Source organism: Phocoena phocoena, chromosome 19, assembly GCF_963924675.1.
Source record: "Phocoena phocoena chromosome 19, mPhoPho1.1, whole genome shotgun sequence".
NCBI classification, from domain to species: domain Eukaryota; kingdom Metazoa; phylum Chordata; class Mammalia; order Artiodactyla; family Phocoenidae; genus Phocoena; species Phocoena phocoena.
Genome location: NC_089237.1, coordinates 7,040,038 through 7,067,828, shown reverse-complemented (window position 1 = coordinate 7,067,828; position 27,791 = coordinate 7,040,038). Strand labels below are relative to the sequence as shown.

The 27,791-nt window shown below is 42.3% G+C and overlaps 1 protein-coding gene across 2 annotated transcripts in view; it reads left to right on the top strand.

The window, feature by feature from the left end:
- GRB2 (growth factor receptor bound protein 2) overlaps positions 1 to 27,791 on the top strand; it is a 68,983-nt gene that overhangs the window by 33,916 nt on the left and 7,276 nt on the right. For both annotated transcript variants that reach the window (XM_065896636.1, XM_065896638.1), the window contains one exon: positions 24,094 to 24,191. In XM_065896636.1, coding sequence (XP_065752708.1) covers positions 24,094 to 24,191 — 98 coding nt within the window. The remainder of the gene's footprint in view (positions 1 to 24,093; positions 24,192 to 27,791) is intronic.

Sequence of the window (27,791 nt, the reverse complement as noted above, 5' to 3'; positions counted from 1 at the left end):
GAGTTTTTTCTGAAGTGAAAATGGAGGCTTAGAACAATACAAAAAAGAGAACCATGAGAAATGTGGAACATTTGAAGAGGAACTAGCAGTGATCAGTGCCATCCATGGAGGCATTCCTGCTGTCCCTGAAACAGAAAGAGGCCATTGTAAAACTTTACTAGGAATATCTTAGGTTGACTTTTTGGAATGCAGTCATTATATTGACTTTCTGGTACACAGGTCAGCTGTGTCTTTGTGTTCTTTGGCTGATTTGCTCTTAGGACAAAAATTCAGAGTTGTGATTTCATAAGAACGAGACTCAGTAAAACATTTTGCAGGTATAATATTCTTTGCATTTGTACTTTTGGGTTCCTGAAATAATGATCAAACAGTATATCTATCACTGCCCACATAGTTTTCCAAGGTGGGAAAGGTTTTCCAGAGAGAAAGCTTAAAAGCAGAAGGTGCTTTTGTGAGTGGAAATGATAGGATCCCCCTGTAGCTGATTTTAGAGGTCAGGAGTGGAAGACCTGACAGTCACTTCTTAGTGGGTGGGGATTGGCGCATAAAGAAGATAAGTTAGGTGTTCAAAACCTTTGAAGAAGGGTCTCTTGATTGTTAATTTTAGAATCCAGGGGATCTGTGTGATGGAAAATAATCTCCCTTTCCCCCCAAAACAGACACATACCCTTTGTGACAGGAATGGATTATGAAGTATGGTGTGCAGAACAAACTCTCCACTCCGCACCTTTATTTTTGCTTCTGTTTCCTTCAAATACCCAACTCAAACAAACAGTTCTAAATTTTTTTTTTTATCCTCTAGACTTACTTTTCTTCCCTCCTCTACTCCCCAAATGAGAAAGCGTTTAGCTTTTAACTGTAGTACTTCATTTGGCTGTCAGTGTTTATCACATTAGTAATTGGGTGATCTTGGCTGGAGGTGGGGGGCTGTAATGCCCTTTTGAAGATTGGCCCACACATCATTGTACTTAGGTGCCCACACAGAAGCAGAGGCAAAATGGCTGGATTTTGAATGCAAAAGCATGATACTGTGGGTGGGAGCATATATAGTTTTAGAATTTTTAAAGGCAAGACAAAGCCATGCACCTAATGGGGCCGGTGGAATAACCTTTACAAAAGAGAATTTTTGTTTCTGTTTTTCTTGTCCTGCATCTGGCAATTTAAAATACTGAGAACAGGAATAAAGTGACAGTTGTTCAGCACCTAATCTATCTCTTATTTTTTTTTAATATAATATTTTTAAAATAAATTTATTTTATTTATTTTTGGCTGCCCTGGGTCTTCGTTGCTGCGCATGGGCTTTCTCTAGTTGCGGCAAGCGGGGGCTACTCTGCGTTGCGGTGCATGGACTTCTCATTGCAGTGGTTTCTCTTGTTGTGGAGCATGGGCTCTAGGCATATGGGCTTAAGTAGTTGTGGCATGTGGGCTCGGTAGTTGTGGCGCACGGGCTTAGTTGGTCCGTGGCATGTGGGATCTTCCTGGACCAGGGCTCGAACCCCTGTCCCCTGCATTGGCAGGCGGACTCCCAACCACTGTGCCACCAGGGAAGTCTTCTATCTCTTATCGATAAAGATCAACACATTAAAAAAAAAATCCGCTGGCTCCCAGATTGTTAATACTTCCTGACTTTTGTGTGTTCTGAGTAGTTTGGTGGAGGAGATGAGCTGGATCTTACCTACTCAGCGGGAGTGATTTCTCCTCTCCTCCAAGGGGGAGAAATTTGGTGGTTGGAGGGTGAAAAAAACCTTACTCTTTTTATGCATATAGTACATAAATAGATATTCATGTATCTGTGAATCAATATTTCATGGTGGGGGTGGTGGTGATGTTGGGTTTTTTTTGTTTTGTTTTGTTTTTTTAAAGGCTGAGAAATGTTGGGCCTTTTCATTCTGGTACCTGCAGTGCCTTGAGCCCCTGTGTCTCAGGATGTTAGTGTACCTTCTTTATTGTTCTCATCTCTAAACTGGCCTGAGGGTGACTAGCTCTGTCACTAATCTGAAGCGCTTCAGGAATGCTTATGGGTATTTTTAGGATTATGGCAAAACGTGATTCTAACTCTTACCAAGAATATGTATATAATGCTTCCAAAAATATATTTATACAGTTCATTGGGGAACTTTGAGATGGTTTAAACATCTGAAAATAAGCTGAGAAAAATACTAGGAGTGGGAAGACATGAATCCTAGGATATTTGCAACATTATAATTTACAATATTAATTTAATAGTCTGTATGAATGGAGTTGCTCAGTTAGTAACAGGCATGTAATGAGTGTAATATATTTTGCTCATGGAATCATGTTGTTTTCAGAGATGTTAAAACCTACTAAATTGGGCAAGTTTTTTCCCCCTAATTTGGTGAAGAGCTTATTGTCGTGCGTGCCTGCTCCCCACCCCACCCAAAACCATGGTTTTTAGGATGGTTCCTCAAACTGCCTAGAGTATTTCCCTCATACCTTCATTCAAGGTGTTTGGTATTTTGCAAGTAGATATATGAGAAGTAGTATGACAGTATGTCCTGGTAGATTAAGCAGTTGGTAAAGAAGTGATAACATTTATGATGACAATATTAAAGAGCCAAGTGTTTGGGCCCATTTGTCTTAGGATTTCTGTATCCCTACTCATGGCATAGTGGATTGTCTTGACCTATTTTTCTGTTCTTTTGCTGCCTGCAGGAAAAATACTTATCTTTGCCAGTCTGTAGTTTCCTCCCTCCCTCCCTCCCTCCCTTCCTTTTTTCCTTTTTCCCTTTTCCTTTTCCAGGAGGCAGATTAGCATGTTTTTAAGAACAAGCAGACCTGAATTTGAATTGAATTACAGTTTGTTTTTATTAACTGTGCAATCATCTATAAAATAAAAATACTCTCTCTGTGAAGGGTTGGCCTTAATATACATATAAAGGTCACATAACAGGTGCACAATACATTGTGCCTTTTTAAGTTCTAAGTTTAAAAAAGAACCTAGCATTCCAGCCCAGCACTCTTATTTCACAGGGGGTTTATACGAGGCCCAGACAAGCCAAGGGACCAGAGCAAGGTTAAAGGGAGGGGCAGCACTGATGCTACTAGATCTCAGTGTTCTTTTCACTCCACTCCACTTTCCTTTTGTGTCACATCATTCCTTGTTGTGCAGACACACGTGCTAATGGTGGTATTTTGTTTCCTGTGTGAACTAATGCTGAGTTTGACCTAAATTGCACGGGTAGAGATTACATTTGTGTAAATTCTTAAGGATAGTTCTATGGAAGCCTTCTAAAATAGGATAGTTATCTTGCCTGTATTTGTGACTTCATTTACTAGGTTTTATAATAGGAAAATGAATTGGAAAATCTCCTAAAATCCCATCTGGTCCTTTGATTTTTATGTGAAGGACTGACAATTACCAGGAATTGTTCCAAACACATAAAACTGGTCCCTGTTGTCCAGAATAGTCTTTCTAAGATGTGTGTATATAGGTGTGTGGGTGGGTGAGAGAGAAAACGAGAGAGAGAGACACACACACACTAAGTGCTTGAAATCTGTTGGAACCATACTTTTGAGATTTAAGCTACTGAAACATTTGCTTATTCTGAATAAAAAGAAAACCAGGCATAAAAATTCATTATGTAATAATCACATTTCCTGATTTACATTTGGGAGATAGTTTATCATTTTCTCCCTGGTGGCGCAGTGGTTAAGATTCTGCCTGCCAGTTCAGGGGACACAGGTTCGATCCCTGGTCCGGGAAGATCCCACATGCCGAGGAGCAACTAAGCCCGTGCACCACAACTACTGAAGCCTGCATGCCTAGAGCCCGTGCTCCGCAACAAGAGAAGCCGCCGCAATGAGAAGCCTGCGCACCGCAATGAAGAGTAGCCCCCACCCAACACAACTAGAGAAAGCCTGGACGCAGCAAGGAAGACCCAACGCAGCCAAAAATAGATAAATAAATAAATTGATTTAAAAAAAAAAAAACTTTAAAAAAAAAAAAAAAGAAGAGAGAAAGATCTAGAATATTTTTGTGACATACTATTTCGCCAACAAAGGTTTTTCTTGCAAGACATGCCCTTGAGGATACCAAGGTTGATAGATTGAGGCACCTGCCCTCAGCTCAATCTAGTAGAAAAGACAAGTAATTACAGTGCATTGAGACTAGTATGATGGTAGAACTGTGATAATACTACAAAGATCCGTGATTGCAGAGAAGAAGTGATCCTTAAGTCTTGAGCTTGCCATCTTAGCCAGAGGAAATACATATACGAAGTCTGAAAATCATAAAACATCTTGGCAGTTGGGAAGCAGCTTGCAGTAGCTTTAGTATTGTTGGAATTTGGAGTTCAAGGAAGGAAATAGCAGGAAGACTGGAGAGTTAGGTGAGGGCCAGGTAATTGAAAGCTTCGTGTTCGGTGCTGTGCTACCTCACACCAGTCATGAAATGCTGTGGACTTGGAGCAAACGATTGATGAGTTTTGCCATATTAGTCAAAGGTGAGCTCTCTGGAATTGATCATCTCTGTCCTTTCACTTAAGTTAGTTATTCGAATCACTGTCCACACAGACGAGTATAGAGTAAGAAAAATAGCTCTTGTTGGTAAGTAAATAAACTAAAAATGTAGCCATTAGGCCTGTTAAGATGAATTGATTCCAAATTGCATTTTACCTAAATTGTTTTTTAAAATGCTTATATTTAACATTTGATTAGAGTTTTAAAGACCTAATTCATTTTACTAAGTATCTTCTACATTGTGGGTGGTTTGCTGCTGTTGGTGGTGGTGATGGTTGTTTTAGTCCCAGTTCAAGTTGCATTATAAGCTATCTCTACAGACATACTCATTCCTCACTCCCTTCCAGTGTCGGTGAGTGTTCAGTGTGTTACACAATACAAAGAACAGTAAACAAAGGTCACAATATGATCGGAGAATTTGTTGTCAACAAAGGTAGAACCGGCATCGAGAATAATAGTGAACACTTCCGCATTGTCCCAAAAAAGCTTGTGGCATTGGAAATGGTGTTCAGCTACTCTTCCTAAAGATACCTGCATCTAGAGCTCTGTTCACTCACTCTAAAGCAGAGTCTCTGTTGTCAAGCCTCACCCACTTCCAGTAGAGTTCCTAGGCTGCTTTCGTGTTGCCTCAATTTTAAATATGAATGCACAACCAAGGAGTACCAGATGTTAGAGGAATGGGAAACCATTGAAGCATTTTAAGCACACCGACAGTCCAGCTTTTTTTTTTTTTTTTTTTTTTTTTTTTTCCATAAGCTTTACTTTTCGGAACAGTTTTAGATTTACAGAAAAGTTGTACAAAGTGTTCAAGTATACCCCACACAAAATTTCCCCTATTTTTAGTGTCTTATGTTAGTACGGTGTATTTTTTTTTCTTACAATTAATGAACCGATACTGATACATTATTATTAACTAAAGTCCATACTTTATCCAGATTTCCTTAGCTTTTCCCTAATGTCCTTTTTCTGTTACAGAATCCCAACTAGGATACCGCATTACACTTAGTTGTCGTATTTGCTTAGATGACTCCTGGCTGTGACAGATCTGGTTTATATATTTTTCTTTTTTTATATAAATTTATTTACTTTATATATTTTTGGCTGCGTTGGGTCTTCATTGCTGCGCGTGGACTTTCTCTAGTTGAGGCGAGTGGGGGCTACTCTTGGTTGCGGTGCGCGGGCTTCTCATTGCAGTGGCTTCTCTTGTTGCGGAGCACAGGCTCTAGGCGTGTGGGCTTCAGTAGTTGCAGGCTCAGTAGTTGTGGCACGCAGGCTCAGTAGTTGTGGCCCTCGGGTTCTAGAACACAGGCTCAGTCGTTGTGGCACACAGGCTTAATTGCTCTGTGGCATGTGGGATCTTCCCAGACCAGGAATTAAACCCGTGTCCCCTGCATTGGCAGGCAGATTCTCAACCACTGCACCACCAGGGAAGCCCCTGGTTTACATTTTATTTGTTTGTTTATTATTTTTAAAATTTTTATTATTTTTGGCTGTGTTGGGTCTTCGTTGCTGCTCACGGGCTTCCTCTAGTTGCGGAGAGCCGGGGCTACTCTTTGATGCAGTGTGCGGGCTTCTCATTGCGGTGGCTTCTCTTGTTGTGGAGCACGGGCTCTAGGTGCGCAGGCTCAGTAGTTGCGGCATGTGGGCTCAGTAGTTGTGGCGCGCAGGCTCAGTAGTTGTGGAGCACGGGCTTAGTTACTCCGTGGCATGTGGGATCTTCCCAGACCAGGGCTCGAACCTGTGTCCCCTGCATTGGCAGGCGGATTCTTAACCACTGCACCACCAGGGAAGTCCTGGTTTACATTTTAATGATGTTATTCTGGTTTGCAGAATTGAGTACATTCTGAAGGGGACAAAGTGAAAGCAGTGAGACCAGTTAGGAAGCCACTATGTAATAATTCAAGCAAGAGATAATGGCAGCTTGGACTAGAGTTGTAGCAGTAGAAGTGGAGAGAAGGTTTTTTTTTGCTTTTTAAAAAATTTTTATTTTATTCATTCATTATTTATTTAGGCTGCGCCAAGTCTTAGTTGCCACACTTGGGATCTTCGTTGCAGCACATGGGCTTCTTAGTTGCAGCATGCATGTGGGATCTAGTTTTCCCACCGGGTTCAAACCCAGGCCCCATGCATTGAGAGTGCAGAGTCTTACCCACTAGACCACCAGGGAAGTCCCTGGAGAGAAGGGTTTTGATTTAGGGTATGTAAAAGCCATTAGACTATATGAGAAAATTAAGGGGAATGAGAGTAGATAGAGAAGAAAATAGGTTCTGGGTTGGAGCCCTTGGGACCCTTTAAAAGTTAATGAGATAAAAAAGGCACTAAAGGGATTTCCCTGGTGGCGCAGTGGTTAAGAATCCGCCTGCCAACGCAAGGGACACGGGTTTGATCCCTAGTCTGGGAAGATCCCACTTGCTGCGGAGCAACTAAGCTCGTGTGCCACAACTAGTGAAGCCCGCGTGCCACAACTACTGAAGCCCGTGTGCCTACAGCCCGTGCTCCGCAACAAGAGAAGCCACTGCAATGAGAAGCACGCACACCTCAACGAAGAGTAGCCTCCACTCACCACAACTAGAGAAAGAAAGCCCGCATGCAACGAAGACCCAACGCAGCAAAAATAAATTTTAAAAAAAGACACTAGCAAAGGAGACCAAACAAGAGCGGCCAGTTAGATAGGAAGAAAACCTAGGATGTGTTGTGTCCTAGAAGCCAAGAAAGTGTTTCAAGGCAGAGTAAATGATCACTGTATTATGTGCTTCTGATAGGCCAAGTCAGGTAAGGGTAGGGAATTGACCTTTGGATTTAGCAACAGGCCATCACTAGTGACCTCTGTGAGTAGTTTCCATGGAGAGGGGAGAGCAGAAGCATGCTTGGAGTGGGTTCAGCGAGAATGGGTTGGGACAGGGAAGGGGACATGGGGAAACTTGCCAGGGGGGTGGCGGTGGTTATGTAAATTTTACAGCAAAAGAAAACACTGCAAAGTAATATTTAACTGTTGTTAATAATATGTATGCAGAAGTATTTAGGAGAAAGAGCACTGATGTCTGCAACTTTGAGATACATTAAAAAATAAAACGGATTAATGGAAGGTTGCATAGATAGATATGTGGTAAAACACATAATGGCATAATTTAGGTTGTGGGTAAATATGTGTTTGTTGGAAAATGCTTTTAACTTTGCTCTATGTTTGAAAACTTTCATAATAAAATGTTGGGGATGGGGGAGAGAACAGGAGGAAAGAAATTGGAGACAGAATGTGAGCAGCTGTTCCGAGGAGTTTTTATGTAAAGGCAGTAGAATCAAAAGAAATCTGCTTTCATCCCGATCTCAGAGTTGGGAGAAATAACAGCATTTTTATTTACTGACAGGAAAGATCCAGTAGAGACAAAAAATTGATGATGCAAAAAAAAAAGAAAGGAAAAGTACTTCAGTGAAATGTCCTTGAGCAGGCAAAAAGGTGGGATCTAGCACAGAAGTAGAATTTTCTTTTGTTAGGAGCATGGACAAAAGTAATAGAAGGCAGAGGGTAAGGATATAGGTATAAGCAGTTGTATACATGTGGTGGGAGCTTTTAAGGATCTCTTCTGTTTTTTCGGTGAAGTAGAAAGTAAGATCATCTGCTGGGAAGGATGGTGGAGGAGCTGTTGAAGCTCAAGGAGATAGGAAAATGAGATAGTCATCTAGGAGTGAGTGAATGGACTCAGGAGATACAGTGCGAGCCCACTTGAGGTCTTTCATGAGGTCTAATAATTAATATTTAAAGTTTCAGAAGGAGAACAGTGCAAATGAAAGACACTATCAGATTTTTTAAAAAGAAAGAAAAGATAACTTCTCATGGAAGTTATCCACATGGATGTGGATTTTTGGATGGGAAGGGACCACCAAGTCTACCCAGCAATATGTACAAAAATAGATCCATGCTCAAATAGGTTATGGTTAAGTTTCAAAATGACAAGAAGAAAGAAAAGGTTCTAAGAGCATCTAGAAAAAAGAAACAAGTCTCTATAAAGAAATGATAATCAGATTGCCAGTGAACTTTGTACAAACAACTTCAAATACCAGAAAGCAGTGTCTTCCAAATGCTGAGGGAAAATGCTGTTCGGCCTAGAATTCTGTTGAATTCTACACCTCATTGAACTGGCGTTCAAGTATAAGCAAAGAATCAAGGCAATTTCAGACATACCAGGGCTGAAAACATTTGCTTCCTAAGCACCCTTTCTTGGGAAAGTATTAATATTAATGGTGCAGTACCTATAAAAACCAAGAATGAGGAAGACATGAAATCTAGGAATCAACACATCCAACCAAGGAAAGTATTGGAGGAAAATCCCAGAATGGGTAGATCGATTGAAGAGTTAAATGGGTATTCCAGGCATTTTTATACACGTACCATCCTTGAAAAGTTGTAATAATTTAAAAATATAATAAAGCCAGAAAAATTGTTTTAAGGCCATTAGAGCTTTAGGGAAAGCAGAAGGCCATCCAATAAAGGGAGTACAATTTTTAAAACCAGCTTAATTTTTATCTGCCAGAGCTGCAAACTGTAACTTCAACAATGAGAATTCACCTGTAGAAAGCAGGGCATTTTGGGGACTTCCCTGGTGGTCCAGTGGGTAAGATTCCACGCTCCCATTGCAGGGGGCCCGGGTTCGATCCCTGGTCAGAGAACTAGATCCCACATGCCGCAACTAAAGATCCCGCATGCTGCAACGAAGACCCAGCGCAGCCCCCCCCCCGCCCCCCAAAAAAGCAGGGCATTTTGGTTCTAGTCAGTTCAGATTTGATAACTTAATCATTATAGATCTATTATGCATAGCCATTCATAGCCTTTGACTTCGCGGGGTGGGGGGTTATAAAGGCCTAATAATACTATTCCGTAGTGGCAAACAGTAGTCATACCTGAGTTGATCATAATATGGCTGATGATTTTTGTAATTTGGGGAAGCTAGTTGTTATTGTGGGCAAGAGAGCGAACCTCATATGCCTGGTTTCCCCTTGCGTTTCCAGGCAACACGGACCTTGTTCTATTGGGTGGCCCAGAATTGTGGAATGGCACACAAGTCTCCCAGTTTAAATACTACGTGAAATCAGGAAGTTGTCCTTGTAGTATGGAATTGAGGGTCTGACAAGCCCATTGTTTGCATTAATACATCCTATTATTTAGTCCTCTTAGTCCCTCTGTTCTCTGCAGGTTGTGACGTTTTGTGGGACGAAAGTGCTGATTTTGTACATGAAACAGTCTGTAGGTGCTCAGATAAAACTACTAGGCGGAGCAAGGCTGGTCTTGTCTGCTTTTGATGGTACAGGCCGGGAACAGAGCAGCCTGGTTGTTCTCCGGCTGCCCCCCGCCCTCCCCCCAGGCCTCCCTGCGAACCTGCCCTCTGAGCCCTGCAGCTGCCTGAAGGAGGCCATGAAAGCTGGTTAATTACTAGACAGGCCTCCCTTGCAGCGGTAAAAGGAGGAGTAGTTAGTTTAGCCTGTCTGTTAGCAACAGCTATGTTTGTCTCCAGTTCCGTTAGAGAGGTGCCTAGAAAAAGTTGTCACATCCTGAATTCTGATGTCTGTTTTCCTGATGAAAATGTCCATATTTGGGGTCACGTTTGGAAGTAGAGAAAGTTTAATATGGGAGTAAGCATATGTCAGGGTATACTAGTTCAAATTGAGTATTTTCATAGATTCTAAACATTGCAAATTATAGTTATTTGAATTGGTTGTTTGAAAAAGTAATGTCAGTTTTGTGTAGATTTTTAATTATATAGCAATTAAAACATCACCTCAGCACAACTGAGGGATTATCACTTTTATAAATTTATTTTTAAATTTTATTTATTTTTGGCTGCATTGGGTCTTCATTGCTGCACGCCAGCTTTCTCTAGCTGTAGCAAGCGGGGACTACTGTTCGTTGCGGTGCGCAGGCTTCTCATTACGGTGGCTTCTCTTGTTGCGGAGCACGGGCTCTAGGCGCGCGGGCTCAGTAGTTGTGGCTCATGGGCTCTAGAGCGCAGGCTCAGTAGTTGTGGCACACGGGCTTAGTTGCTCTGCGGTATGTGGGATCTTCCCGGACCAGGGCTCGAACCCGTGTCCCCCGCATTGGCAGGCGGATTCTTAACCCCTGCGCCACCAGGGAAGCCTCGGGATTATCTCTTTTATACACTTTCTTTTTATTTATGGTGGAGAGTAAACTTTAAGTTTTAAATTATGTGAACTTGAGAAGCTAGTGATATGGCTTGAAATTTGATATCTGTTCCCTGTTCCTGCAAACAGAGGATGGAGGGGTAAATTTAGAGTCTTTAATGTGTATGGGTTTTTTAATGTTCATTTTAGGGTCTTTTCAAAACAGAATCCCCCCACCCTAGTCCAAATGTCCATCTGCTCTGGCCTGGCTTACTGCAGTAGCCCCGTAGTTAAGTGGTCTTCCTGCTGCCACTTTCATCCCTCTCAGATCTTTGTATCGCACAGAAACCAGAATCGTCATATTGAAGAGCAAATTCAGTCCATGGTTTCCCAGAATCCTTATTCTACCCTTCAGGTCCAGAGCCCTGCACAGTCTGGCCCAGTTCCCTTTCTCTCTAGCCTCCAAGGCTCTGCTTTTCACAGAACTCCCTTGGATTTGTCATTTCAGTTCTACACTGTGCTAAACTCCTTCTCACCCAAGAGCCTCTACTTATGCTCTTCTCTCTGCTTGGAATATTTCTCCTTGCTCTCACTTGTGTCCTCCATTCCCACCCCCAAACCTGGCTAAGACCTACTCATACTCAGGGTTTCTGGTTGAAATGTTACTGCCCAACATGAGCTTTCCTTGACACACCTCTGCATAGTTCGATTAGGTCTCCCCAAGGTGTGCCCTCATACAGAACACTCTGAACTTTTCATCGTAACTTATTATACCTGAAGTTATAATTACAATCCCTTCCCTACTATCAGCTCCTTGTAAGTAAGGATCATTTCCTTACTGTGGTATCCCCAGGACCTAGCACAGACGTTGACCCAAAATGGACACTCATACTTGTCTACTCCCTGAGTCTTAATATAGTACATCTTTGATTATTTTATTAGGATAGAGTCCTAAGAATGGCTGGGTTTTACTGGGTTAATAGGTATGAAAATTCAAATCTTTGATACGTATGGCCAAATTGCTTTCAGTAAAACCATACACCTTTTTATACTCCCACCAGTACCATCCAGCCACCATCACTGAATATTAACTTGTTTTTATCTTTGCCACTGTGATCATCCAAAAAGAAGAGGAAGGGGGGAGGTCTGTGAGATCTCTGAGTGATAGAAACAGAAGACTGGAGTAGGCCCCTTGATCTAGTTATTCCAGTCATGACCACATGATATCCCATCCTTGAAGATTTCTGGGCTGTAAGACTTCAGCCTTCCTGGTGGCACTTGAGCACAGTGGAGGAGACAGCGAGGAGGGTGACTCGTCTTACATGTTAGGCAGTAGTTTTCGTGCAGTGGAGTAGCATCGCCATGGTGATTACCTGTAGGAAGTGACTCCGCTTGACTGAGCCACATCCAGCCATCCACAGTGTCTGTAATTAGTGTGTCACTTAAACATGTGACAGCTCCATATCGCAGAAGGGCAGTGTGTAGCCTGGACGAGGACAGCAAGTAAAGTGTGACTTAACAGCAACTCTCTTTTTTTGAACCCCATTTTAAAATATAAAAGGGAAGATGGCCTTGTTTACCACATACTCTTACACACTCTGCGTTGCTCTGCCTTTAGGTTCTTGCTCTACTCCTGCACTCTTGGAAGTTGCTCCTTTTCTCGTTTCTCCAGACATGAATTGAGTTTTCTGTATTAACTAAGCAGCTCACTTGGAAACATGTAGCTGTGAATTCCATATTCAACTCAAAATCAGCAGTTTCCCTTATCCCACTTCTTTCTTGTTCCCTCATTATTTACATACATAACTCCCTTATCTGTAGGGCAGGGACTGTGTCTTTCTGCCCCCACCCCCCCTTTAAATCCCGCTGCAGCTTCCTAGCAGAAAGCTTTCAGTGGAGTAGACACTCGAACATTAACTGAAGTGCAATTCGAAGAGGACAGCGACGGTAACTCATCAGGACAGCCTAGTAATGACCAGATTACAGATCCTAGATTTTCGTACTTCCACCACCTTTCTCAATTCCCTGTAACTGTTTTAATAGTAAACAGAATTATTTGGCTGCATAAGATGGTGGACCTCAAGGCTGTTTTACAGTTTTCTTCTCCCAAGCTGTTGGTAGAATTTGGATACTTCCCGTGACCTGTTTGCCTCATAACAAATGTCACTTTGTATAATGAAATATCTCCGCCGTGAGTTCCAAAGGATGGACAGAACCGATTTGAGAGGAATTTCAGTCAGGGTCCTGGTAGGAAACACATGACACATTTAAACTGGCTAATTTGAGGAGACTTTATTAATGAGACTATTTACAAGGTGTGGGCAGGGTTTCTCTAGAAACCACAGGGGACGGTACAGTGCCCAGAGCTAGTAACCGGGTTCCCATTTTGAGGTCTGCAGAAGACAGTGGGGCAAAGGAAGGGAGGGGTGTTACCAGAACCTGGAGGAGGAAAGGACTGAGTCAAGAAGGCTGAGACTTTCAGTTGTGGGTCTAAGACGGTCCACAGAAGCCCCAGACAGGAAGCTGCCTTCTGCGGCCTCTCCACTGGGGAGCTGGGAAGCCTGTAGAAGAGCCTGCTGTTGTGGTCCATACAGGTGGAGGGCACAGAAGGGCAGAGGAGAATGTCAGCTGGATCTGGAGAGGCACGGGGGTACCATCTAGCTTTTACAATTATGCTTTTTACTCACGGTGGCTTTAAAAGAGGGAAATTTGCCAGCAGCTCTATATAGCTGTTTTTCTAAAGTGCTTTTCACAAAAAAAAATTGGTGGCCAAGAGGGAGGCCACCGAGTCACATATGCCCACCAAGCTCTTTTGATTCCACCTCAGAAAAGTATCTTGAATCTGTCTCCTTCCCTCCACTACACTTTCCCACTGCAGTCCAAGCGCTGGCGGCTGTAGTTGTTCCCGCCTGGTCTTCCCTGCACTTCATTCTCACAGTGCAAACGTTGGAATGTTTGAAAAATGCAAACCTGAATGTCACTCTGCTGTGACTTCTAGTTCTCATCCTTAGCACACCCGTTTGAACTTCCTAATTTACACACTAGAGCCTTCTGCCTAGACCATTTACAGGAGGTACTCTGGGTGTCCCCTCAGGTGTTACTCTCTGACCACATTCCCCGTCTCTCCCAGACTAGGGCAGGTCCCTCTCTTTTCCGCTCCCTAACCCTGTGCTTAACCTAACATGAATCCACATTTTCAGTTTAGTGTTGTACTTATTAACCTGTTTAATTGCCTGCATTCACCTCCACCCTGGGAATGGGGTGGGGAATTACCACTGCACCCAAGTCCCTCTGTCTATCGTGTGGTTACAGACTCTCCTGCCATGGAGCTAGATTAGCTGCTTCAGAAAATTTTGGAACTAGGTTTTTTTTTAGTTCAGAATGGTAGCATTCTAGGTGTAAAGACCCCCTAGCCTCGAGTGTTTCAGAGCCATAGATCTTTTTTTTTTTAATACAGCAGTTTCTTATCAGTCATCTGTTTTATACATATTAGTATATACATGTCAATGCCAATCTCCCAAGTCATCCAACCCACCCCCCCGCCTACCCCCCACACTTCCCCCCTTGGTGTCCATACGTTTGTTCTCTACGTCTGTGTCTCTATTTCTGCCTTGCAAACCAGTTCATCTGAACCATTTTTCTAGATTCCACATATATGCATTAATATACAATATTTGTTTTTGTCTTTCTGACTTACTTCACTCTGTATGACAGTCTCTAGGTCCATCCACGTCTCCACAAATGACCCAGTTTCGTTCCTTTTTAAGAGCCATAGATCTTTATGCAGTTGCCAGTGATTAGCTGAGTGACTGATGCCTTTTTTTGTGTTACATTCTGTGAGGTGACTTTGGGGCACGGAATGACTAAATCAGTAGACCCTATTTAGTTCACATCTTGAATCAATAAGGCCTAAGTTAAATTTAATGACCTCTGTTGTCATTAATTTTGGGGCGGAGGAGGGCTTTTTGGGAGCTCCTGGTTTTGGTTTATTTGCTGAAGCAACAGGAAGTGAGTTAGATCTTAAAAGGGGGAGCTGGTGAATGTAAGCAGGTTTGCCTGTCATCAGAGAACAGGCAACTGCTGCTCCCCTGGCTTAGGAGGCTTTGTTTGCTTTTTATTTAGTTTGGTGTTTTTGAGGAGAGGGTTGTAGAATTTAACCTAAAATTGAAAGCCTTCTGTTAATGAACAAGGAGAGTAGCTAAATATATATATATTGCTAAAGTAAAGAATTAGCCGTAGTTTCTGATTATTTTGGTTATTTCCAGTTAGGAGTTCTTATACCATTAGTAAAGGTTTTACTTTTCAACTTAAGGAAACTTAACCAATCTTTTAGTTAATGGCTGCCAAGTGTGGCCAAGGAAACCATCCGTCCCTACATTTGCTTGATAGCAAGTTGGGAAGTCGGCCATGTTCCTTCTACTCAAAGTTCTATACAAGCTGAGCAGAACTAAAGATGCAAACAAAGAATATAACCAGGGGGCAGGGGGGATAGGAAGAATATAACCTAGCTCACACTTCCCACAGGAAGTTTTCCTGTATCCCCTAAGCTGGACTTAGGTCTTGCCCTTCGGTGTTTGGAACGCAGATATTTTCTGTTGAAAGGACATTTGCCACAGTACCTGTAATTCCTCGACTCCTGGAGTCCATCACACTGTGTTGCAACTAGCAGTTTACTAGATAGAGTCTAAGCTCCCTGGGGAGGGAAGGGTGGCCATTGTATCCTAAGCTCACCTAGCTCAGGGCTTTGCACTCTTGTTGAAGAGTGCTTGCCTGGTACAGGCTGTCACATGATTGCTGAGTTTTTCAAATGTACAGAATTTTCTCTCTTGAAACTCCCTCATATTTATCTTTGTCTCTGCCCATTCCCTGCGCCCAACTGCCCCAAATCCCTGCAGTTGAAATTCTGACACTCTTGAGAGCATTTCACTCTTCTGTTGAGCAGTCAGCTACACTAAAGTAGTGTGTCTTCCACAAGACACAAAGCACAGAAGACAGTTATTTTGAATGGAAACTCTTGGTACCCCTTTGGTAAAAGAGTTTATTTTGGGGTACTGCCTGTGCATTTAGGTTTCACTGCCTCCAGATTCATCTGGGTGGAGTAATAGCTACATAAGTGTGAACAACCTTCCTGTTTTGTTAAAATGTCATGAGCAGCTTTTCTTAATGACAGCTGAACCTGGAAAGGTTGATAAGTGTCTGATTCGTTGTTTTGTTGTTGTTGTTTTTAAGATTTTTTTTTGACGTGGACCATTTTTAAAGTCTATTGCATTTGTTACAATATTGTTTCTGTTTTGTTTTGATTTTTTGGCTGCAAGGCATGTGGGATCTTCGCTCCCCGACCAGGGATCGAGCCCGCACCCCCTGCATTGGAAGGCGAAGTCTTAACCACGGGACCACCAGGGAAGTCCCTCTAATTCGTTTTTTGAACACTAAAATATTTCTCAGAGAAAGAAAAATATCCTGATTTGGTTATTCTTCTTACAATTATTCTTATAATAATAATTTGGTTAGTCGTCTTAATTGTTCATCTTGCTACATATGTGAACATTATAAAGGAAGTCTTCCATTTTAAAATGTGAATGGCCCTGAACTCTTAATATAATCAGTGTGTGTGTGTGAGTGTGAGAGAGAGAGAGAGATCATTTTTCTTTCTACATCAACTTGGCTGCCATTCAAAAGAATAAAAAAGGTAAAGGTCTTCATGGTGTCCTTTGTAAAGCTTTTGGTGGAGGAGTTGTAGCTATAAAATTAACACTCTGCAAAAGTAAGTCACTAGTCAGACATGCAGGCTGAACCAGGCATCTTAACATTCCAGAAAGTGCCCCCATGCTGAGAGCTGTGAGTCGGGACACGTGTATAGACACAGAGCTACAGCTCTTCCCTCCCTAGTCCACCCAAGGCATATTTTCTCAGTTTCATACTGAAATTTCCCTTCCCTGCCTACCCACCCCACCCTTACACTTTTTTATCTTGGAGAAAGTAGAAGCAGGTAGTGTTGTGGAAAAGATGTGGGCTACCGCGTTTTGAGTTTTTTGGCAGGGATGCTTAAGGTACAGGAAGACTGATTGCCTCATTCTATTACTTCCTTTATTTTGCATCTCCTTGGGGGGAACAAATTCATGACAGTCAGTCTTCTTTCCAGGGTCTATTTAAGATGTTATTATTTTCACCAAGGAATTTCATGGTAATGTATAATGTGTGGTGCTCTTTCTGTTGTCCCTAGACCCAGCTAGCTCTGTGATCCTGTATGCATTACTTAGAACAAAGCCCCCATATACCAGTCAGTTCCTCAAAATATGCTAGATGCTATTCTGAGAACCATGGAGAATACCGATGAGAAGTGGCATGGAGCCAGCTTTAGGGTGCTTGCAGTCAAGTTTAGGAGAGGACCAAAGCATTCCAGTACACAGTACAAAGCAGTGGTAGACGAGATGTGAATAGATGAGGAAGAGAGGAAGCATGAGAGATGCAGTACAATGTGTTTAGAGGTCGCTGAGTTGACTAGCCTGACTGAACTGAAAGGTTCATTTAGAGAAGTGGTGGGTGGGAAGAACTGAACGTAGGCGATGGCCAAATTATGAAAAGTGGAATGCCAAACTAAGAATAATTTGGATCCATAGAAGGCTACTTAAGACTTTTTAACAGAAAAACAGTGGTGTTTGAACTGATTCAGAGCACTAAATAGATTGAGGTCAAACCAGGACAACCTTAAACTATGAAACCTGGACCTTTTGGGAGGTGGCGGGGCAGGGTGGGGGGCAGGCTTGGCCTCTTGATCCAGCAGTGTTTCCCTTTCAGACTGATGCCCATTGATAGCAGTTGTTTAGAGAGGGTAGAGAGAGCCTCTTAGGCAATGGGAAAAAAGGCACTGTTCCTGGGGTGTAACTGGTTTGTATTCAAATGGCAGTATATAAGTGAGTGATGAGTGATTTTTAGCAATAGAAAATTTGGGAGTTTGGAGGTTTTATTTCCTCTCCCTTCTTCCCTCTTTTTCTTTCTTTTCCTTTTAAAATTGTTAAGAGGGCAAAACTTAGCATGTGTCACTAGTGGTCAGAAGGTAAACTTGACCAACAAATGCCCTTTGGATTTCTTTAGTTTGGTAAATAGAATCCTTTCTTAAAAGGAAAATGATGTAAAAAATTGATTTGATCCCCAAAGAAATGAATCTTCTGGAAATACCCATTTCAAAGGGAACTAAAAAACGCATTTCGTGGCACAGATATTATACTTTTGTTGAAAGAGTTCATCACCATAAGGTAAAAATACCCCCTTGATTTGATATCATTACATAAATTTGGAGTAACTCATCTACAGTGTGGGTGTTTTTCATGCTTTGGCACACAGTAGAGCAAGCAGCGTAGCCAAGATGTTTTTCATGTTGAGCAAAAACTTTAACAGATGGAGGTGGTGATTGTAGAGCACTTATTTAAAGTGTTAGGAATGAATCAGTGTAGTTTGAGGCTGAGGCAGTGATCCATACTCAGGGAGTCTGAGAAGTTGAAGAGCATCCTAATAAAATATGTAACAGGCAACTGAAGAGAACTGATTTTAAATGGCTCTCCCAGTACTGTTACCCTAGCCAGGGCCCTATAGAATTTTTCTTAGGGGTTAAAGTCTTTAAAAAGCCACTCTGTGTGTGTGCGTGCATGCGTGCGTGCGTGTGTGTGTGTGTGTGTGTGTGTGTGTTTTCCTTCCCTATTCTAAGAACTTGAAATTATGTGGTAGGGTGACCATAATTCTTTAAATTTGTCTTCAAGTCCTGGCAGTATTTCAGTGTTGCTTGTGTGGGATTGATTGATCTTTAAAGAGCTGGGGAAACTCACTGGCTTATGTAGAATTTCTGTAAAGCAGGGACCAGCTGTAAGTGGTATTTTTGTTTTTTAAGTGGTGGAAGAGCTTAAATATGTAATTGTTCCTATCTTTTATGCACAAATGCTCTTTCTTATAAATTGTTTCACAAATGCTATAAAACTTTGAATAATTTTTCCCTGAAGAAATGTTGAACCCTGTGCAAGCTGTTAGAATTAGAATGTATGTTGAAAGCTTTGATGGGACTACTGTTCTGGAACTGCACAGCTTTTTTTTTTTTTAAATCATGATTCCTTCTTCTTTTTGTTTTGTTCTGTTTATTTACAGATGACTGCATATGTTCAGGCAAGAAAATACCCCCATATTTCAAAATACAGCAGTCTATAAACAAAATTCTTATCTACCATTTTCCTAAACGACACATTTTTTTTTCTGTAATTTGTATAGAAAATTAAGTGCAGTTCTTGTCTCCCAGGATTTAAGGGAGACAAGAACTCCCTTATGGGAGTTCAGGGAAGGGACCAGGGAAAGGGCGTTACCTACTGTAATCCTCGAACTCAGCATTTAAAATTTTTTTTGAAGTAAACACAGAAGTTTTGTACTCTGTGTTTCCAGAGTATAACAAGAATCCCAATTCTCTGTTAATACGTGTGCTCTTGGTACCCGTGGGCAGCATTACATCAAAGATACCTAATTTGGTAAAACTCAGCCCCAAGGATAGCCATGTTTTGTTAGATCTAATACTGCTAAATGTGTAAGGCAGAGTAACTACTGTGAAGTAAATGTGTCCACTGCAACAGCTGGACGGTAGCTCTGTAGTGAGCCATGCTGCTCATTTTCTCATTTAACCCCCTCAGTAACGCTGGGAGGTAGGTATTATCACCACTTTATAGATGGGAAACCAAAACTTAGAAAATGGCCGTTTGCCCAAGGTCACATAGTTCATTGCTGGTGAAATTGGAATTTGAACCCATGTGTTTATTCGCCTCTTGAATCCTACCAGATCAGGTGCATCCGAAGGGGTCTGAGCCCTAAATCTTTGAGCTCTGGCTTTTTTTTCTTTCTTCTTTTTTAAACTATTTGGAAACCTTTAAATTGGTATTAGTAAAGATGGAAATTTGCATTGCCTTTAGAATGGTCTCAGATTGGGGGTGGGGTGGTGGCAGCAGTGAATAAAGTTACCAGATTATATAATGTAGAAAAGTAGAACATGTGGAATGCTCTGAATTGTCCGTAGTGAAGAAAGTTTTATTTCTGGGAATTTTTTTCATAGGTTAGTGATGGCAAACTATCATGGTGGGGTTTCTGAAGCCTCGTTTTGCTATTTTCTGCTCCGCTGTGTATTTTCGGTGTGAAAAGTTTGTACCGGAGGCGTATGAGGCCCTGGTGTGTGTTTCTTACATCTAAATTGGACCATAGTATACTGTGTTCTCTTGACTGAAATACTTCTTTCAGTTGAAGTATGATACATGTGTAGAAAAGTTACATACCGTAAGTGCAGTGAATTTGCACAGACTGAATACACCCAGCTTGCAGGTAAGTTACATACCGTAAGTGCCGTGAATTTTCACAGACTGAATACACCCAGCTTGCAGGTCAAGAAGTTTAACATCAGCAGCAGCTCAAAAGCACCTATCGTGTCCCTTCCATCAACTGGAATAGTTTTAATTCTCCAGTGTGAACCTCACATCATTCCTTATCTTTTAGGTTTCTTCCTGATTGTGGCTCTAACATTACTTTGTCTTTCTGCAACCAGAAAAAGAACAAATAAAAACTTCACTGAAACTTGTCTCTTCCTCCTTTCATAATCTTATCTCTTGATCAGTCTGCTTCCGTTAAACCAAAGTGTTTTGATGGCTACAAAGTCATAACTCGAGGGAATATGGGGGTTGGCATAGAACATGCGGCTGTGGGGTAAGAGCTAAAAACATTCCTTGGAATTTTCAAAACTGAATGAAAATTTGGTGGTCGAACTCAACCATCTATTTGTAAGAGGTAATGAATGAGCGAATGGTAAGTTGCCTGTGTTTTGGGGAAGTGGTGATAGGAGCAGTTCCTCTTTCTCAGAACTCTGATGGGGCCTTAACAGCTTACTTGTGAAAGATGTGAACTTTGATCTAGAGCCATAGCAAATTCAGTACAGTCTCTGTAGGTGCAAACTCATCCTCCACATGTGGTTCTGGTGCCCTTCCCTTCTCTGCTTGAGATTCACTTATGTCAGTTTGTGCCCTTGGCTGTTTTTTGTTTTTGTTTTTTTTGTGGTACGCGGGCCTCTCACTGTTGTGGCCTCCCTCATTGGGGAGCACAGGCTCCGGACGCGCAGGCTCAGCGGCCATGGCTCACAGGCCCAGCCGCTCCGCGGCATGTGGGATCCTCCCGGACCGGGGCACAAACCCATGTCCCCTGCATCGGCAGGCGGACTCTCAACCACTGAGCCACCAGGGAAGCCCCCCTTTGTTGTTTTAAGCATTTGAATAAAACTTAATTTTTAACTCTGAAATTATGCCATCCTGGGCTTTCAGGGCTTGCGTGTGAAAGCTGATGTACCAGCTGGGTAGAAAAACCTGATCCCAGGTGGCCCAGGCTTAGCAAGCACTCTTTGTCCTGTGCTTTGTCTCCCACAGAACCAATCTTTTCTTAAATTATCGAGTAAAGAGATTTAGAGGCATGCACAGCCACACCTTGGCTTTCTGGCAAAGTGATATTCTAGATACTAGAATATTCTAGAGAACCAAAATTTTAGCCTCCCATGTATTCTGACATTACATTAAAAATAATCAAAGCGGGCTTCCCTGGTGGCGCAGTGGTTGAGAGTCCGCCTGCTGATGCAGGGGACACGGGTTCGTGCCCCAGTCTGGGAAGATCCCACATGCCGCGGAGCGGCTGGGCCCGTGAGCCATGGCTGCTGAGCCTGCGCGTCCGGAGCCTGTGCTCCGCAACAGAAGAGGCCACAACAGTGAGAGGCCCGTGTACCGTAAAAAAAAAAAAAAAATCTAAGCATTGGTGAGTTCCCTGGTGGCCTAGTGGTTAGGATTCTGGGCTTTCACTGCCGTGGCTGGGGTTCAGTCCCTGGTTGGGGAACTGAGATCCCACAAGCCACCCGGCCAGTATTCTTCATCTTCTTCTTCCTTCTCCTCCTCCTCATCATCATCTAAACGTATTAGTTCCATTTTTCCCTACCTTCTTGGGGAGAAAAGCATACAAACACCAAGTATTAATTTTGTTCTGCAGAAAACCATAGTTCTAAAATGGTGCCAAATCTGGGAGTTGCCCTGGAGTTTCTTTTACTGTTGTGGGGCATTTTTTTAGGGGGAGGTTTGCCTCTGTCCTAACAAAGGTGACAAGAAGAACGTGCAGTGCTTCCCTGGTGGTGCAGTGGTTAAGAAACCGCCTGCCAATGCTGGGGACACGGGTTTGAGCCCTGGTCCGGGAAGATCCCACATGCCACGAAGCAACGAAGTCTGTGCGCCACAACTACTGAAGCCTGTGCACCTAGAGCCCGTGCTCCGCAACGAGAAGCCACCGCAATGAGAAGCTGCACACTGCAACAAAGGGTTAGCCCCCGCTTACCACAACTAGAGAAAGCCTGCGTGCAGCAACGAAGACCCAATGCAGCCAAAAATAAATAAATTTAAAAAAAAAGAAGAACATGTGGTTGGTTCTAAGAACTCCTGGTGGGTGTGTAGAACCTTTTCTGCAAGGTTATTGGTCACAAATTAAAACTGGCCTTTTCCAAGTGATTACCTTATTCTGTTTTCATGTCCAAATGGGCCATAATGCTTTATAAGATAATTACTAGACCACATTTTTCTTCCAGCCCTTCTTTTTGGTAGACAACAAAATCCTGGCCTAAAGCTCCTTTGGCTCTTGTGCTGTTGAATCTTCTGTGATGCTGGTGGGTTAACCTTGGTGCTTAGGGACGGACGTTGATATCATTGTGGCAGGGAGTGCCTTAAGAGCCCTGTCCCTCTCAGACCTTCGTCCTTGGTGTGCGGGTGTGCTTTATAATTGTCTAGCAACAGAATAACTTTGCTGGCCACAGTACAGTTTTTGAAATGCATATTTTAAATTTATAAGTGTATTTTACATATATTAGTTTATTTCATCACAGTATTTAATAAATAAAAAGTTTTAAGGGAAAATTGATGAAAAGAAAAAAGTTTTCATCACTGAGGCTGATGGGATTTAGCAATAGCTTGTTACCTTATCCTGTGCACATGTAAACTCAGTGACTGACACTGAGGGTCCGAGGTTAGCCAGCATCACAGATAGGCGCCAGCTTTGTAAAACTCTTCAGGGCATAGCCTTTTTTCAGAAGTGAATTCACTGGTCAGCATCATTAGTGCACCTTAGCTCTTTGTTGGTAGCTATCAGTCTTATCTACCCTTTCCAAAGTTGTATCTCACTTGGAAATGTCAATACATATACATCAAGCAGTCCAGGTTCTAATTGGGCAGTGAGTACAGCATTGTTCAGCGTCATGAGTAAATAATTCGGTAAAGCATTTTACCAGCTTCCTTTTAGAATTTTGCTCTGTAGTATAGATTTACTACCTGTACTAGTCCATCAGCATTTTCCTGTGTTCGCCATTTTTGAGTTAGGCTCACATTTCTATTTTCTCTTTTAAGTTACTTTTTAAAATGTCCTATACCCTTTGCCTTTTGTTAGAAATCTGGAATTCAAAGGGTGGCTTTTATACTATGCCTAGATCTATTCTGCCCACCCCCCCCCCTTTTTTTTTGGCTGCACCATGGGGCATGCGGGATCTTAGCTCCCTGACCAGGGATCGAACCCATGCCCCCTGCAGTGGAAGCGTGGAGTCCTAACCACTGGACCACCAGGGAAGTCCATATTTTGCTCCCTTTAATACTCTGCAGATGATAGTATCTTGGCCTAGGCTATCCATATAAGTCAGTATTGGAGAGCACACTCGTTTGAGTTTTGAAAATCTGCATGGGATTCATTAGCCCATAACCTTGGGTAGGCTGTTTTCACTTTGCAGAATGCAGGGGCTCAGTTATGCGGTCTCTGGGCCTCCCCCGGAATGGGGCCCATTGGTGTGCTTCCAGCATTCTCTAACTCGGACACATCGTGGCCCTTGAGGGTAAGAGAAGTAAGTAGGACTTACCGTGCTTTTTCATTAAAATACGGTTTTCCCACACAAGGGCACATGGCTGTGCATGCAGGTAGCAGCGGGACGGTGGCTGACCCATACTTGGGATAACCTAGAGACAGTATGAGGAAATCCCAAGATTGGATCTCTGTGATTCTGGAAATTCTGGAAATTGGCTTGAAGGTCCCTGGAGAGGTCTTCAGGCTCTTTCTGTTGCTGCCCAGTTGTTGTGCGGTTATACCTACTCTCTTCCTTTATTCTCCAGTGTCAGTGTTTGCTGTTTTCCAGAAATCTCCTCACAGAAACTCATCTTTTATTTTTCCCTCCCTCTGCTTTTCTACTGAGGTTTTAATGCTAGATGTTTGGGAACCTGAATTCCTTTTTCTTTTTAAGTATCAGAGTTGACATAATGCTGGTTGTTTTAAAAATTACAAGAAGTTTTGCATCCATGTAACTGATAATACTCCAAATAACACCTTTTACAAACAAACCTAAAAGGCAACATAGTCGTCTTCATGGCTACCCACTTAAGAGTGAAAAGGAAATGATTGCTTTTTTTCCCTTGTCTTAATTCTTTTCAGGTTTTGAATGAAGAATGTGATCAGAACTGGTACAAGGCAGAGCTCAATGGGAAAGACGGCTTCATCCCCAAGAATTACATAGAAATGAAACCACATCCGTAAGTTGGGCTCTGCTGACCCTCCAGGGTCAGACCCATCTGCTTGTTCAAATGATGTTTTTAAAATTGAGATCATTGGGATGGATGTCATACTTTTTATTCTGTCTTCTCAGGGAATTAACAAAGCATGTTGATTTTTCCACGTTAGTAAGAGTATATAACGAGAGCATAATAGTCAATAATAGTGTATGTTTTAGATAACTGTCAGTGATCTTCAAATGATAAAACAACAGTTACGCAGGTCCATAATTCTTTCTCTGTGAAACCCTTTGTGCCAGATGTGTTTCATAATTCTGCATTTTTTGAGTTTTAGAAAGGGTATTTATCATGTGGTTTTGTATTGACATGCTTGATATTCCTGTGGGACCATATCTTAATAATCTTGATATCACCAGAGCACAATACTTGGCATATAATTGGTTCTCAGTAAATATACACTATAATCACTGCCCTACCCCTCCATTTTAGTGTTCCCACTTCAGAGAAAACAAAGTGCTCTCCTACTCCAGGCTGCTGAGAGCAGTGAGAAAAAAAAATTTTTTTTTTAATTCCAGAACGGTTTATTGTTGATATATGACATGGTGGGATCCTGGGAGCCCTTACAGACCACTTTCCTCCCACCCTTACCCACCACCTCTTTTATTGTCTCTGCTCTTCCCTCAAAAGCAGTCATTTTCTTTTGAGTATGTCAGGGAGAACTGAAGCATTTAATGCTCAGACTAGAATGCCACTGAAACACGAAGAAACGGTAGATCCTCTGTATCTACTTGTTTTAACACAAAATGGTAAATAAGACTTTTAGATGACTGCCCCACCTTGAGTAGCAGCCCATTTGTCCCTCTCCCCCATTGTCACTGTTCTCATGTGTCCCTGTCATTTCTCTTCCCCCAAGTACTGGAGCAAAGATCTTAACCACATCTTATCTTACACAGCTTTTATGTTATCTTACAAAGAACGGAATGCCATAGAGCTCAAGAGGGCCTTGACAACGGTCTATTTCATTCCTCTTTATGCTGCAAATTAGGAAAGCTTCCAGTATTTTTATTTTAAAACCACTAATTTATGAATTAATAAACTAATATAGTTCTCATTTTTTAAATATTTTAATTTTATTGGCGTGTAGTTGATTTACAATATTGTGTTAGATTCTTCTCTCATAGAGGTTATCACAGAACATTGAGTAGCGTTCCCTTGTTGGTTATCTTGTATATGGCAGTGTGTGTATGTTTATCCCAAGCTCCTGATTTATGAATAGAGTTCTCATTATAAAAGACTCACAGTGTAGAAAACTATAGAGCAGTGTGAGTTTCTCCCCATACATGCACCCCTTTTAGAGGTAACCACCACTAGCAACTAAACATGAGCCAGATGCTACCTTTTGAACTGAATCTGTTCTAAAATGATTTGCCTCTATGAAACAAAACAGATGATTCAGGAGCTTCACCCTAAAACTGTTGGATTCATGTTTTGGTCGCTGAACTCTTGCACAGTTCTCACTGTGTGCAGAGACCGTGCTAGGTGCTGGGAAGTTAGGTTCTGTAGTTAAGTTATGGTATAATAAAACGTCCATGTAGTTAATGGGAAGTTCTTTGAGAGAGCACATCCAGGAAGCCTGGAGGGAGATTGGGTTACCCTGCAGTTTGGTAATAGGAAGATACCTATGCAGAAGTTTCTATAATGAAGAATCTGTGAGGTCCTCAAGGAAACTTCTTATATTTCAAGAAGAACCGGGCACCTTATAATGGCTCACTAAATGTTTCATTTGAATGATTTAAAAGGAGAAAACCAGTCTAACTGTGAAGTATATTTTTCTAGTTTTTGTTTGAAACTTGTACTATCGTGTATCTTTGTAACTACGTGAGTTTGATCTCTCCCTTTCTCCCCTAAAAAAGATATTAGATTCCTTGAAGAGTTTATGTCTTCTGCTTTCATACTCCCTTGTAACTTGTGCCTTGCCTCTGCACATAGTAGCTCAGTAAGTAGTTTTGAATTGATACTCAGATGCAAATTCTTGTACAAAGGCTGGGACCAATTTGTTCATGATAATAAAAGCCAGAAGTATTAAGTCTTCAGAGGCGTACGTGGAAAAGATTTGTGGCCCCTGGTCAGTGGATTGATAATGTCCCTTATTTGAGGTCCCTGTGATGTTAGATTGGCTGTTATTAACACGCAGCCATGCCCGGGTTACTAAAATGTAGGCACAAGCAGTGATATCCAAGAAACTACAAAAGATGAGCATGAGATTATTATAGATTCCCGGGAATTGTACTAAGCACAGTTTTGCATTCTTGTGGCCACTTAGTGTCCATATTTGCTTTGGGGGCTGTGTGGACTTTTCGTGGACAGCATCACGGAATACACCCTGTGGGGAGAAGCAGTTGGATAGTGGTTACTGGGAGTCACATAGTGCATCCTACCTCGGTCCACACAAGCCAAAAATTGGTGCACATCTATTCCTACAATCCACCCTCAAAATAGATCAAGGATTGGCTAAACCTTTTCTGTAAAGGGCCAGATAATAAATATTTTAAGCCTTGTGGGCCATGTGCAGTCTCTGTCATGTCACATATACTTCTTCGGTTGAATTTTTTAAAACAATCCTCTAAAATTTTTTTAAACAGTCTTAGATTGTGGGTCACAGCAAAACTGGAAAGATTTAGGCTGAGGGCCATAGTTCGCTGACTTCAGCATTAGATCCAGTGATAACAAAATCAACTTAAGTTCCTTTTCATTTTTCCTTTTTTTTTGGCGGGGGGTGGGGGGGCTACATTGTGTCTTCGTTGCTGCGGGCGGGCTTCTCATTGCAGTGGCTTCTCTTGTTGTGGAGCATGGGCTCTAGGCAAGTGGGCTTCAGTAGCATTTGGGCTCAGTAGATGCAGTGCATGGGCTCGGTAGTTGCGGTGCATGGGCTCAGTAGTTGGGCGCTCGGGCTCAGTAGTTGTGGCACACGGGCTTAGTTGCTCTGCTCAGCATGTGGGATCTTCCCAGACAAGGGATCGAACCTGTGTCCCTTGCATTGGCAGGCGGATTCTTAACCTCTGCGCCACCAGGGAAGTCCGCTTTTCATTTTCATATTTCCAGGCTGAAGGGGAATTCAGCAGAACATCAGACTGTAATTTTTATATTAAATAAAATGCCTGTGGCTCTAAATCCTTGTTTTTCTTCAGATTGTTTCAGGTGACGTCGGCACTTCAAATCTGACTGTTGGGAACATAGGCAAGGCCACCTTCCTTGGATAGTTGTAGTTACTGACCTGATTGATGGATTAGCTTTTTAGGAAGAGTCACTCTCATGCCTGCTCCTCTCTCCCCACTGTAAAGAACTTTGGAATAATAATTGATCAGGAAGCGTCCAGGCCCCATGGTGGTGTTCTTCACAGACTCTAGCTGGAACGCAGGCAGTGTTCATCCATCCAAGCTCTGCAAAAGGAAACCATATTGTCAGAAAAGACCATCACCCTGTACCTGTGCAGTGGTGGGCCTCACAGGCCTGTTTCACATTAACAGGGATGCTGTGTGACTGGATGTCCATAAGTACAGGGTTAGTGTTGGTTTCATAGCTATGGGAGGGTACAGAGTACCAGGCCCCTCCTTCCATCTC